Raw genomic sequence first — 14,922 nt, 5'->3', positions numbered from 1 at the left:
AATTATCATCCTGGTGCTTTAGAAATTGTAGAAGGAACTATAGTGAAACCAGAAATTCTTCCTGTAGATGCTCCGATTGCTCAACAAGAGAAATATAATGAAGCTGTTAAGAAGTTTCAAAATGCAAACACTAGTACTATGATGGTATTAACGAATTCCATGACGGAAGAAACTCTGCAAAAAGTTATGAGATTTCAGACTGCTAGAGAAGTATGGTTGGAATTACATAAGTTATTTGAAGCATCATCAGAAAATCAATTGTATAATATATGCATGCTATTTTTTCAATTCAAGTGGAATAAAAATGATAATATGGCGGCTCATCTTTCCAAATTAAAAAACTTATGGAATGAGTTGAATTCAGGACTTGAAAAGAAAAATGAAAATAAGTTACCTGACATGCTACTCAATTGCAAGATTTTAGATGTCTTACCAGGACAATACCATTTGTTTAAGTCAAGTTGGTTACTCTTGGGTGAAGACAAAAGAGCAGTTGATGAGTTAACAGCATAGCTTTGCTCTCATGAAAGAGAATTTAAAAGTCATGAGAAAGGCAATACAAATGAACAAGTGGCATTAGTAATGTCAAAATTTGAAAATCAAAAGCAATATAAAAAAGATAAATTCAGAAGAAAACCAAGAAAAGAAGATATTTGCAATTATTGCAAAAAGAAAGGACACTGGGTAAAAGATTGTAAACAGTGGATTGCTGATGGAAGACCACCCAATAATAGGTTGAAAAAGACCAATGAAGGAAATACAGGCAGTGTAATACTGATGTCCATTGACGAAGAAGCTAAGACTTATCAAACATCTTTTTGGATTGATAGTGGAGCTACAAGACATATCATGAATTGTTTCACATACTTTATTGACTTTATGAAGTTTGATAGTCCCTGTAGCATCAAGGCTGCTGGAAAAGAAACTTTAGTTGCTCTTGGTAAAGGTACAGTATGTGTCAAAACAACTATTGGTAGTAAAATCCAAAGAATTTACCTTAAAGATGTTTGGTATGTCCCTGAGATAAACAGAAATTTATTTTCTTTACTTGCTGCTCAAGATAGAAATCCGAATAGTAAATTTATTTTAACAGTTACAGAATGCTGGTTAAAGGTTAATGGTCAAGTAGTGCTTTTTGGAACTCGCAAAGTATATGGTACTTTATACAAGGCAGCTATCGAACCTATTATGCCTGATAAAATTATAGAAGTGCATGCTGCTGAAGCAGACAATTCCTTGTTAGAGCTATATCATCAGAGATGGGGACATCAAGGTAAACGTCACATTAAGAACATGCTTGAGAAAGAATTAGGAATTAAAATCCCATTTGAAAGAAAATTGTGTGAACCATGCATTTTTGGCAAAGCACACCGTTACCATTTGGCATAAGAAAGCCAGCTAGCAAGCCTGGTGAATTAATTTCAGCTGATGTCTGTGGACCTTTTGATGAATCTTTCCAGAAGAAAAGATACTTAGTTGTGTTTAAAGATAGCTACACAAAGTTTTGTTATGGGTATTTTATCAAGAAAAAATCTGCTGTTGTAAATATGTTACAACACATGCTTGCACACGCTAAAATTTTAGGATATTCAGTCAAAGAATTTCTCAGCGATAATGGAGGCGAGTTCGACAATGACAAAGTGCGTGCTATTTTGCATTCTGAAGGTATAACTCAAAGACTAACAGCACCTTATTCTCCTGAACAAAATGGCTCTAGTGAAAGAGACATACGTACAATAATCGAAATGGCAAGAACATTTAAGTACTCAAATTCTGAAGCTCATTTTCCTGCAGCAATGTGGGCTGAACTAGTCAACACTGCCATATATGTACTAAACAGAACTGGCAAATCATCAGTAGAAGGCATGAGTCCTTATGAGCTATGGTTTAAAAAGAAACCTCGAATTAAGCATCTTCGTATAGTAGGATCTGTGTGTTATGCCCATATTCCTAAACAAAGAAGGAAAATGGATAATAAGGCTAGAAAAGCTTATTTAATTGGTTATGATGGAGACGAAAGATACCGACTATGGATCAAAGAAACCAATAGTGTGATCTGTTCACGTGATATTATATTTAACGAAAAGCTCACAAATTGTGAAGAAAGTGTGCAGTTACCTATTCAAGATCAAGATAGCCTAATTTCTGGCTCTGAACATCAACAAAATTCAGAAAAAGTTAAGTCAGAAAACTTTCTTTGTGAAGAAGATAATTCAGAAAACGAATACAACAAAGAAATATCTGGAAATATATCAGAAGAACATTTTGAAAGACAAGAATGTGAAGATATTAATTTGCAAAATAATGCACAGTCAAGATACCTAAGAGATAGAGCTGACTTGAGAAAGCCAAAGCGTTTTGAAGATTATATAATGATAAGTGAAGCTTTTATTATTGATTCTGAAGAGCCCGAATCTTATGAAGAAGCGATCAACTGTAAGCAAAGTGTTAATTGGAAAGAAGCTATGGATTCAGAGATGAAATCATTGATAGAGAATGAAACATGGAGTTTAGAAAAAATTACCAAAAGATGCTAAAGCTATACCATGCAAGTGGGTTTATAAGATCAAAAGGAATCCTGATGGATCTATTGATAAATTCAAGGCTAGACTTGTTGCCAAAGGATGTACTCAACGTTTTGGAGTTGATTATGATCAAACGTTTAGTCCAGTAACAAAGTCAGGAACTATTCGTTCAGTTTTGAGCATCGTAGCCAATGAGAAAATGCATCTTTCTCAGTTTGATGTCGGTTCAGCATTCTTATATGGAAAACTTGAAGAATCTATATACATGCAGCAACCAGAAGGATATAGTGACGGTTCGAAGAAAGTCTGTAAGTTGAAACGCAGTTTGTATGGACTTAAACAATCATCACGCTGCTGGAATAAATATTTTGGAGATTTTGTGTCACAGCTGGGCTTCAAGACAAGTGAAGCTGATCCATGCTTATATATAAGAAACAATAACGGCAAGAAGCTAATCGTATGTTTATATGTAGATGATGGTTTAGTAGCATCAACAGATCTACAAGAATCTGAAAAATTTCTCAGAGAATTGAAGTCGAGATTCAGAATCACAACTAAACCAGCAGTATACTTTCTTGGACTTGAATTTAAACATCTTGAAGATGGAAGTATTAAATTAGTCAGCAAGCTTATGCAAGAAAAATTCTTCAAAAATTTGGGATGGAAGATTGCAAGCCAGTGTCAACTCCTATCCTGAAGGAAGGTCTAACTGAAAAGAAAAAGGAAGATAAATCAAACAGAGAAATTTTTCCTTATAGAGAAGCTGTAGGAGCTTTAATGTATCTTATGTTAGGCACAAGAACAGATTTAACTTACTGTGTTGGCATTCTATCACGTTACCTAGAAAATCCTTCGAAAGATGATTGGAAAAAAGTGAAACGTGTATTCAGATACATAGCAGGTTCTCTAACTAAAGGTGTTACATACAAGAATAAATACAAACCAGGAATTCTAGAATGCTATAGTGATGCAGATTTTGGAGGCTGTCAAGAAACAGGAAAATCAACGAGTGGAGTAGTGATATTATATAGTGGTGGAGCTATATCATGGATTAGCCAAAGGCAATCAGTTGTTGCAACTTCGACGACTGAAGCAGAAGTAATTGCAGCTAGTGAATGTTCTAGAGAAGTAATTTGGTTAAAGCGACTATTTAGTGATGTAACCAAGTTACGTGAAACTCCAGTAATTCAAGTAGACAACGCCGCTGCAGTGAGACTGTCACAAAACCCGGAGTTTCATCGACGCACAAAACACATTGATATCAAGCACTTTTTCATACGAGAGAAAGTTCTAGAAAAGGAAATCATTGTGCAGCAGGTACCTACAGAGGCGCAAGTTGCTGACATAATGACTAAACCTTTATTTAAACCGAGACTGTTAATTCTTTGTGATAAGATGGGACTTTTGTGACTTTTTTCTTTTAATTTATTATTATTATTATTATTATTATTATTTTTTTTTACAAGGGGAAGTATTAAAGTATGTTAATAAAAATAATAATAATATAATATACAGTTTAGATAAGTTCTGGCAACAGTGAGTGTTGTCGTCATCAGGAGATCGTGCTTCGCAATACTGTCGTTCAAAAAATAGCTATAGTTTGTAATTCCAATAAAAGCATCGTATTTTTGCTCTGCTATTTGTTTTTCTCTTTATTTTTAGAAATACCTTTTTAGGTTATGTATTTTTAAGAAATACTTTTTTAGAATCTGCGGCTGAGCGGCCGGTCGGCTGTGCGTATGCTGTTGAACTGCTAGCGGTCGGTAAAGTGTTAAGTTTCTTTAGATCAATTTCTTTAGATTACTTCATACTCTGCAAAATCAAGAGTTCCTTGAGTCAAATTTTTCTTCTTTTCTGTTGCCACATTTAAATTATGTCTTTTTGTAACGGTTTCAGTTTGGAATTCTCGCAGACTTTTCTGTATTTTCTGTTCTTTCTTTAAAAGTTTTTTAACTTCTTCTTCACTAAAACGTTTTTCAGTTTTGCTGTTTATGGATTGTAGGGCCATTTTTTTTTTTTTTTAATTCGACAGAAATTCTCATTTAATTCTTCCAAAATTTCTTGTTTCATTTATTTGTTCTTTTAAAACTTCTTGCTGAATTTTACTCTGCTCATGAAAGGCAATAATTTCATTCAATTTGGTATCTATATCTCCTATTTAAAAAAGTCATCATATGTATAATTTCTTATTAGGTAGTTTAAGAATAAATATTCATACGTTTATTTTAAGGATTAACTATTATTTCTTTTAGAAAAATTATTTCATAGTACAGATTAAAATACTTTTATGGATTTAAAAAGCAAATTAAAATTTTCTATTCAAAGTTATTTCAGTTGATTAATGGATGGAAATCATCTACTCAAAACCTCATGGAATGTTCCTGCGTCTGCATCCAAAGGGTCTGCATCCTATTTTCTGAAAATAATCCTTTTCAGTAGATCCCTTAATGAATACTGATAATTTTTTTTTGTAGAATTTTATTCATTTTTTATTAGATTTTCTCTTTCTTCTGCTAAAGCCAGAATTCCCTGTGTTATATTAATGTCCTGCACATCTGTCGCTTGCTCCTGTGCTTGTAAATAATCTAATGGGTCTTCTTGTTTTGCTTGTTCCTGTTTGATATCTGCGGCATTTTAATTCTTCGTCCTCCATGTACAAGACAAGCACCTAACTGTGTGCATAAAATAGCACAGAAATGTTATCTTCTAATTTCTCCATTTCTGGACAAGTTGCTACAAGTAACAAATTACAAGTATGCCAGATATTTTTTCTAAGAAGCATGTTGTGAGCCGAAGATAAACATCGTTACCATGGTAACGCCAGCTTTCTAATTTATTATAGGCCTATCAGCTTTCATTAATTGACAACCTTTAACTGTGAAATTATTTAATGGATCATCAAAACCATGTTCTGGCTTATTTTTGAATCCGATTAAAGCACCATTATCAAGGAGAATAAAGTATCGATGTCTCCAGTTCTTAATGTGCTCCCCTCGTTTAAGTAGCCAACCTTCTTAAACTATGGTTACTAGAGATTGCGGCATCATCATTTCTGATGCTAACAAACTGTTTACTGGAGTACTCATGATTAACTTGTAATTACAGAAGATATTAAACTATAAACATGAGCAAAATATTTTTTCAACAGCAAAAGACTCTTAAAACATCACAGCTTTGTGCATCATAGATAAGACAGATACTGCATGAATCCTAAATGACTCTTGACTATTATGAATATAACATTCATTGTATGAGAATTAACTTAACAACAAAGACAAATGGAAATCTAGTATTCAGATCCTAAAGGAACAAATGTCTAACTTGTCGATAACATTATGAACAGCACACATCAAATGTGAAATAGTTCAATATATACAATAAACAAGTACGTATTCTTCAACATTCAAGTATTAAATATCAAATCTTCAAAATGGAAAGCAATAAATCTTCTCTTATCTTTTACTTCGCCGTTCCAATTAAGCCGCTCACCCGGGGGCGCAAAAAATGTTGGTTACTTTAGACTAAAGATACTCATTAAATCAGATAAATGAGACGGCTCGCTTGAAATTGACAAACAAGAAATTTCTTTTTAGGCATAAACATTTTATTTCAATTATTTGCAACAAACCACTTCATTACAAACTCGTATATAATCTAAAATATTCAAACTATTGTTCTAATCACAGTCTCGCGATAAACCGAGGCGTTGCCACTCTTTTTCAAACTAAGTATTAACCGACGTAATTTACTTACTATAAGTGACGCAACAAAAGGCATAATAAACTTAACCGGAAGATAAGAACAAGACAATTCAATCATTTTTTTAAAGCAAAAATGCATATAAGAATAAATGTACAAACATATAAGAATAAAGGAACTGAGATCACTGAGCCGAGTATCAAAGTATATATATATATATATATATATAAGAAAAAATTGAATTTAATTAAATAAATTTAATTTAAATTAATTAATTAAATAATTCTTTGCGCCATTGCTGCAAGGAATGAAATTTAAATTTAAATTTTAACAAACACGTATAAAAGTAAAAAAGCAAATTTAAAGCCAAAATTTTAAAAAAGCAAATTTAAAGCCAAAATTAAAAAAAAGCAAATTTAAAGCCAAAAAAAAATTTTTAAATAAATAAATAAATATTTAAAAAAATGTGTAAACATATAAAAGATTTAAAAGATTTAATTCTCGAACTAATCTACAATATCATTTAAATTCAGAAGCATAAGCAAATCAAGTGCAAAACCAATCCATGAAAATAAATTAACTAATTTAGCAAATTAAAATTAATCCAAACAATTTTTTTAAAAATGCATAAGTGAATGACTGTTGAGCAGGCAGGAGACAGACTTATCAAGGGGAAGTTGCCTCCAAACCTAACTCTCCAATCATTCAATTCGTGTTTCGCCATTCATGCAGGCAAGGGTAAAAGTCAAAACCAAAAGTAAAAAGTGAAGAATGTCCAAAAAGAAATACCAATAAAGTGGTACTCTTAGAAATTAGCATTTAATAATTAAAGTTTTAAAAGGAAAATACTAATGAAGTCTTTTGAGAAACAAGCAAGTAAAGTCAAGTATTAAATAAAACTTTTTTTAAAAAAATTTAATTTAAAAATAATTAATTTTTTATTAAAAAAAAATCTAGAAACTAATGTATTTTAGAATCCCTTGTCTACAGAAACCTCCCCGACACGAATATCATATCAATAAAAAGAAACTAAAAAAGAACTAGACATAATCCATATAAACCAATAAGAAACATAAAGAACTAATTCACAATTTTTAAAAAACAAATATATACTTATAAATATAATTTCATATTTAGAAAGTACTTAAATACTACATAAAAAATTTTTAAAAATACTTAAAACAAGTAAATAGTAAGTTTTAATTCTAACTTACCTACTAAATGAGCGTTGGGGTCTGCAAAAGTGTTTTTAAAGAGAAGTAAGTGTGTTCTTCAAAATAATCATATAGATAGCGCTTATGTAGGTAAAGTTGAGTGCCAAGCTGCTATCTTTGTTATATTAAAAATTATTTGCAAACATTAATTTCAAAAAAATATATAAAAATAAATCTAGAAAAAATTTAAATGATATTTAATGAATATAAAATATAAAATTTAAATGATAGAATTAAAATGATATTGTAGATTAGTTCGAGAATTAAATCTTTTATATGCTTACACATTTTTTTTAAATATTTATTTATTTATTTTATAATTTTTTTGGCTTTAAATTTGCCTTTTTTTATACGTGTTTGTTAAAATTTAAATTTAATTTGTTTAAATATATATATATATATATATATATATATATATACGGTGCGGCCGATTGCAACCAAAATGGGAGGGGCACATCTACTTGTTATAGCAGCCCTATATACAAAATTTCAACGTTCTGAGGCCACTCGTTTTTGAGTTATGCGAGATGCATACGTACGTACAGACGCCACGAAAAAGTCTCTTCGGAATTCATTTTAAGTCAGTTTTATACCTTGTTGGGGAGAAAGAGTCCTTTATTCTATCCTTACGTACAGATGTCACGCAAACACACCGTTAAATTGCATTCGATATCGGTGTAAATGCATATTTTCTTTGAAATATGATACTCAAAATTTTTCGCGATTACAATATTTCCTTTTTACTTCGTACAAGGAAGTAAAAGTAGCATACTGATTCCTTATTTTCTTCATTATCACCAGAGTGAAAAATTTAAATAAATATTAGCAACACGTTGAAGAATGTGTTGTCGTCTGTTCCAGACACAAATAATTTTCACATTTCGCACAGCGCGTTTTGGTTTTTGGCAAGCACCCGTAGTTTTTTTTTTTTTTTTTTTTTTTTTTAGCGGTTGCCATCATCATTATTTCTGGAATCGGAATGTAATTTTGCTCGAAGTTCTTTTGGAAGAGATAGTATCGAAGCACGAAATGTTATTTGTTCCTCGATGAGGCTCAATGCAAGATGTTTCAGAAATAAACGCCAACTTTTATATGACTTTAGAGGAATTTTGAACGATAGAATGAGTATCCTCGCATTTATTGTAGCAGTGTCTAAAACAACAGAAAAAAAAAAGTACACTGCCATAGGCCACCTTTAGCTATTCTTGGATATAGAATACGAAGCTGATATTTCATCAACTACGTCAACAGCCCTTTTGTAAGGTTGTAAAATGTTACAATTTCAGACTTCTTGCACTCGCCTGTTTTATTATCAATTCTATTGCATTGTTGATACTAAGTTCATACATTTATTTTTTTTAGCAACATAAGAAACCAAAATTGTATCTTTTTGAAAACCGAAAATTGATGAAAACACTTCTCGATTTTTACCGGAAACCAACTATGCGGGTATTTATCATTTGTTCCGACGATAGTTAGCTTTTTTTAGCAGATTTTTTGCAAGATTCTAACTCGTATACCAGTTATCTGTAGTGATATTTCAACCCGATTCATAGAGTTTTTGGCACAGTCATTTTTATATTTCATCGGGTGAGATTTTCACACAATTCGCACTTTGTGACTGCAAACCTGAACAGATTTCCAAGTTTCACGTATAAAAAGTTCTTGTATCAACTAACGCAAAAACTTTTATCCCATATTTCGCAGATTTATTAAGAATATACTGCCTGAAAGAACATCTTCCTTTTAAAGCTTCAAGTTTTTCAACAATTTTTATGAACTCACCAACAGCGTAATATTTCTGGCAGTTATTCATAAAATCTTCAAAAAAACTCTTATACGTGCAAGTTTATCTGATTCTTTCCTGACGATGCGAGTTCCTATGTCATCAAAACACAAACATCTTGATTTAAAAAAAAAATAAATAAAGTAAGAAAGTGTTTGTATAAGCCGGTTCCGTCTGTTGCCCACAGATCCCGCACTTTTACATGAGATGACTTCTGAACACCACAAAAATATAAAAGACATATAAAAGCGCAAATTTCAATTCGAGGTTCATGATGAGCATCTCTCTCTTTGAAAGTTGTCAGAAATAGATGCAATATAAATATTTGTATAACTGACGACTTTCAGCAACATCTGTTCATTTAGAAAACGTTCTCACCATTCATTTGGAGTCTGCACATATTTGGCCTTACCGATGTTTCCAGGCAATTTAGTAATAATTTTATGAGGAGTTCTAACAGCAGCTTTAGGTTTTTCTTTTGACCATTGTGGTTTTTTTTTTTTTTTTTTTTTTCCAATAAAGCAATAAATGTCTTTCTCATTTGCGTTTTCAGAATCCATCTCGAATTCTGAATCAGTATCATGATAACTAAAAAGTTCATTATCACTTTCATCATCAGTTTCTTCAATGGATTCTTCACCAGTTGATACACTTTCTAATAATTTTTGTAAACGTAACATTTCCTCCTTTTAGGATAAATTACGAGACATGTTTGAAGCTACCACAAATGAACTAAAATATTTGTAACAGCAATGCGAACAGGCGTGCTGTGTCTGAAAGACCAAATCTGATCAAAACGAAACTTCGAACCAAATTTTCAGCGAAAAACTTCGGAAACATAAAGAGAAATACCTTGGAGGAGACTACATTGAACCACAACCACTTAGGAAAATAGGGGTGTTTTTAGAAAGGTTTCTTTAATCAGGCGGGTCCATTGGACAAAGAGCGCGCGCTCGCGTGTTAGTTTTTCATTCATGAATACATATATATATACTTATATATATATATATTTGGTAGCTACGGATATTGGTAAAATGTTAAAGTTAGAATTGAACAAATAAGTGTTCTATGAAACAGAAAAGCTCAAAAGCAAAAAAACTTTTACATACGGGGGAGTTATAATACCAACATTGAAACTCTTTACTTGAGGGGGAAAGAAAATAGACTTAGGAATATGTTTCAAAGAATGATTATGTAGCGATAATTAACGGACAGTTCTTATCTCCCGTTCTACTGAGCTGACTGAGGAAATTATTGCGTTTTTCGCGTGACTTGGGATTTGTATATAGCATTGTTCTAATATAGGTATTTTTAAACAAAGTCGGACTTTTTCTCAAATGGCATGCCACTTTTTTCCCATATTTCGATTTTACGACTCAAATTATACCAAACTGCCAAGTTTTGTAAAAATCGTGCGAGTGGTTTTTAAAAAATTAGCTTCTTAGCGTTATCTGAATTTGATATATATTTATTAATATATCTTTTTTTCATTAAACTTACTTGATTCCTTCTTGCAGAATTCGAAATTTGGGCTTAATCCAAATATAATAGGCACATTTTCTTTGATTTATTTTTTTAATATTTTTTATACATTTTTCGAAAAGATTTTTGTATTAGAACCTATAAAATTTTTAACATCATCCTAAAGTAGATGTATCACCTGTAAAAAAATTAGTTTTTTATTAAAATTTTCTAAGATATACATGAATTTACATATTGGCGTGTTTTGAAATTTGACATATTCGTTATAAGCGATAATAACGCCAAATGTAGTTTACGCACTCTGTTAAAATTCTTTGAAAGGATAAACGATGGCCCACCAGCGGCCGAGCGGTAAAAGCCGCTGAACACTGGTAGTTCGGTCCGGGGTTCGAATCCCGGCGAACGGGCTGGCTGCATGGGCGTTTTCGTGGTTTCCCCCATGTGCAACGTGGATACGAGCCAGTTTCCCTTAAAAAGACCTCCATGGGGCATCCCTCCCTTTCCGTGTAGTGCCTAAGGGCGGAGCACGTAATAAGTAAAAAAAAAAGTATGAACGATGACCATTTTTCTACTCGAATAGAATGAAAAAAAGCGAAGGAAGATAGGTTGCTATAAATTAAGAAGTTCTCCAAGTGAATTATTTTTGGCGCAAAGTGAAAAAAATTTGCCAAGACAAATTTTTGAATTTCTCCGTAAATTTCGCACCAAATTTTACAAAATTTAATATTTAGGCATAATTTAAGTCGTAGAATCGAAATACGGAAAAAAATCGCATGCCATCTTAGAAGTCCGATGTTGTGTCAAAATACCTATATTAGAAAAATTAGGATGATTGTTCGCCAGGCCCGAACCGTCCCAACGGTATTATTGTCGACTATTCAACGCACTATAGCCACGATTATACCTCCCGTGGTACCGTCCACCATCTCACGGCGCTTATCTGAGGCGGGGTCATGCTCATAGAGGCCTTTAAGACGTTTGCCTTTGACCCCACAACATCGGTGGAGTCGTTTGGAGTGGTGTCGCAGCCGATCATCATGGCTGCCATCGTATAGTGTTCAGCGATGAATCCCGCTTCACTCTTGAAGCAGATGATCACCGTGTTCGTGTCTGGAGAGGACGGGGCCAGCGTTCCCAATCAGCCTTTGTTTTGCAAAGGCATACAGCCATAACCCCTGGTGTGAAGCATTATTTCTTATGACAACAGGTCATCCTCCGTACATTTTTTACAGCTCAACGATATGTTGATACCATCCTGCAGCCGGTTGCATTACCCTTCATGGCACGTGATTCTGGAGCCATTTTCCAACAAGATAATGCCAGGCCACATACCGCTCGCATATCTCTGGACTGTCTCCGTGCATTTGATACTTTTCCTTAGCCAGCAAGGTCACCAGACCTTTTACCAGTCGAACATGTATGGTGCATGGTAGGCCGCCAGATTTAGGCACCAAAAAATATCGTAGATCTGGAGCGACAACTGATGAATGCCTGACAGAATGTGTCGCAGGATAACATTAGGAACCTCTACCACTCCTTGCCTCGACGAATTCAAGCATGCATTGCCGCCAGGAGCGGTTCGACCAACTACTAATTTGAACACTCAATGGGTGATTATGAGCCTTGAACAGGTACTATGGCCTTGATTTTTTCATTATTTTATTATCTGTGTTACTGTATGAGTTATACATATATTTAATTTCATCAAAAACAATCACTTCTTTTGTGGTGCTTCAATTTTTTTGCAAAAGAATGTATATTTTATTAAAAACTGACAGTAGTACTGCTTATAATTTTAACGATTCTTTAGAACACTACATTTTTAATACAAATTTAAAGCTGGCTAACTTCTCAAAATTTTTCATTTTTCTGTTTCGATGTGACTAATTACTTTCCATATTTCAGTTTTCAAGATTTGGCATTGTTTCAAGAACATAATCATACTATACTGTACTGAAATTTTAAAAACATTTTGTTTTCTGTATTAAGTATAATTACCAATGTCATTAATGTTTTATTTGTTATTAATGTTGTGTCTAAAAGTTTAAAGGACGAAGAGTCATTGTGACATCACTTTATCGCGCTTTCGGATTTTGCCGTAAATGAAGAGGCTGAAATGGGAATCGTTAAATAAGCCTCAACTGGGAAAACCTGAATTCAGATATACCCCCCCCCCCCGAAAAAGGAGAGAGAGAGAAACGCTCTATACCTTTGTCTGCAAAACTGAATAGAAGCCGTTAAATTTGATTTCATTCTTATTCTACAAAATAATAAAAATTTTCTGTGCCCAGTATCAACACCCACTGTAAACTTGTTTAAGAGGGTGTTGCCAATATCCGGTCATTACAATTGTTCGCCGTTTTTACTGAACTGAAATGTCGCTTCGTCACTCAACACAACACAAGTGGCAAAATCATCGTCCTGCATGAGATCAAAAAATTTATATCGCCAGCTGTAAATGTTGCCACAGTATTATGCGGTATAATTTATTTACAATCGCCATCGTAAAATATTTTAAACTGTTGCTGCTTACAATGAGTTCTGTGGGCTACGCATGAAATTCACTCCTTTTTTCGTTAAAAATGACGAAGTAAGGCATGTTATAAACTTCAGAGACATAATTATTGAAATGAATAAACGAATGGCTTAATCTTTAATAGCTCAAAATTTTAATAATATAAAAATATTAAACACATTTAAGAACTATAATTCATTAAATAATAATAAAATAAATATTTCCATTTCTTTATAGATTTAGATGTCGGTATTTTGGGAATTCCCATTGACTGTGGAACATCCAATCGACCGGGAGCACGTTTTGGACCTCGGCAGATCAGAACAGAATCATCATTGCTAAGACCATGTAATCCAAGTACAGGTAAATTGAATTAATTAGTGTAAAATTCATAAAACATTGTTTAGAATATTTTTATACGAAAATGACGACAAAAAGTGTATTTTTTCCGAAGAACCAACTTAAAAAATAATTTTTAACACGATTATGTTCTTTAACATATATGTCTTGTAAAAATGCGTTTGACGGTTTTAACATGTACAGGAGCAATCAAACTTATTTATTCTACAAAGTTTTATTTAGATGACAGAGATAAAAATGTTTGTCATCTTTTTTTTTTTTTTTTTTTTTTTTTTTTTTTAGTATATGTGTAACTTAAGAATTGCTTGTGTCAGCAGTGGTGGCACATTGTAAAGAAAGCTTAAAATTTTGAAGGAAACTAGATTATTAAATGGTTCTTTTCCTATATATTCGCAGTGAAGATCCATCCCATCTAATGCTCAATTGAACCAGTTAGAAATGCAGTATGCTCAATGACGTTAAATATTATTATTGTCAGACCATCTCCTTTGCAGAAAGCTCTTTTCCAACCAGATAAAGTAGAAGAGAAGTGATAGAAGCTTTCTCTAGCTAGGACTTCTTTGTTTCATTATTACAAGATATTAAAAATACTAAAATTGAAGAAGATAGGAGGAAAAAAGGTACGCGGAAGACAAAAAAAAGTTTCGTTCGAGTTCTCCATTCGAAGTTTCCAACACAGAAAAAAATATTTATTTACTTTGCGTATGAAACTGATGAGATGCAGATATTAATCCGGAAAATATATGGGATGTAGAAGAGGTAATCTGTACTTGTGTCACTCTTAAGAAGGCAACGAAATTCGCAAAATATAATGCGTGTTTCAAGAAATAAATAACCATATAATATGTATTTAATAATTGAAGTCAATTAAAAAAATAATGTCTTTGTTATAACGGAAATGATACTGCTAATTTTATGTTGCTGTAACAGCACTGCAACCACAATTCGGTATAATAGATATCCAACTAATATACCTTTCTGATAAAAAAAATTGGCTGTAAAAGAAAAATTATAAAATTGAAACTAAAATTCTCTCAATTCTAAAAAATGTTTCTTTTAAAACCAGTTCAGCTTTTTTACTTTGCATAAATGTTATCAATTAAATTAATGAATTTTATTTTCTTTTTCACATTATATATATATATATATGAGCAACATAACCCACTGTAAGTCAAATACTTCATATACCTACTAACATAAGAATTAAAAGATTTAATTTTTTTTTTTATATAAATTTGAACATTTTAGTTGAGAACTCGTGTAATAGTTATGATAAATAAGTTTAAAGCAAGGGCCGGTAAAAATCTCTCACAGGCCTTTAATTGCTTAATACAGCCCATT

General features: G+C 32.4%; 1 protein-coding gene across 1 annotated transcript in view; it reads left to right on the top strand.

Moving 5' to 3' along the window:
- The window catches only part of LOC146996886 (uncharacterized), a 52,286-nt gene that overhangs the window by 21,487 nt on the left and 15,877 nt on the right, over nt 1-14,922 (top strand). The window contains exon 2 of the mRNA XM_085819101.1: nt 13,459-13,584. Coding sequence (XP_085675227.1) covers nt 13,459-13,584 — 126 coding nt within the window. The remainder of the gene's footprint in view (nt 1-13,458; nt 13,585-14,922) is intronic.

This window comes from Stegodyphus dumicola, chromosome 6 (genome assembly GCF_044657685.1).
Source record: "Stegodyphus dumicola isolate Sdum_Otavi_A_Nest chromosome 6, ASM4465768v1".
Lineage (NCBI taxonomy): Eukaryota > Metazoa > Arthropoda > Arachnida > Araneae > Eresidae > Stegodyphus > Stegodyphus dumicola.
This window is presented reverse-complemented; position numbering and strand designations above follow the sequence as displayed.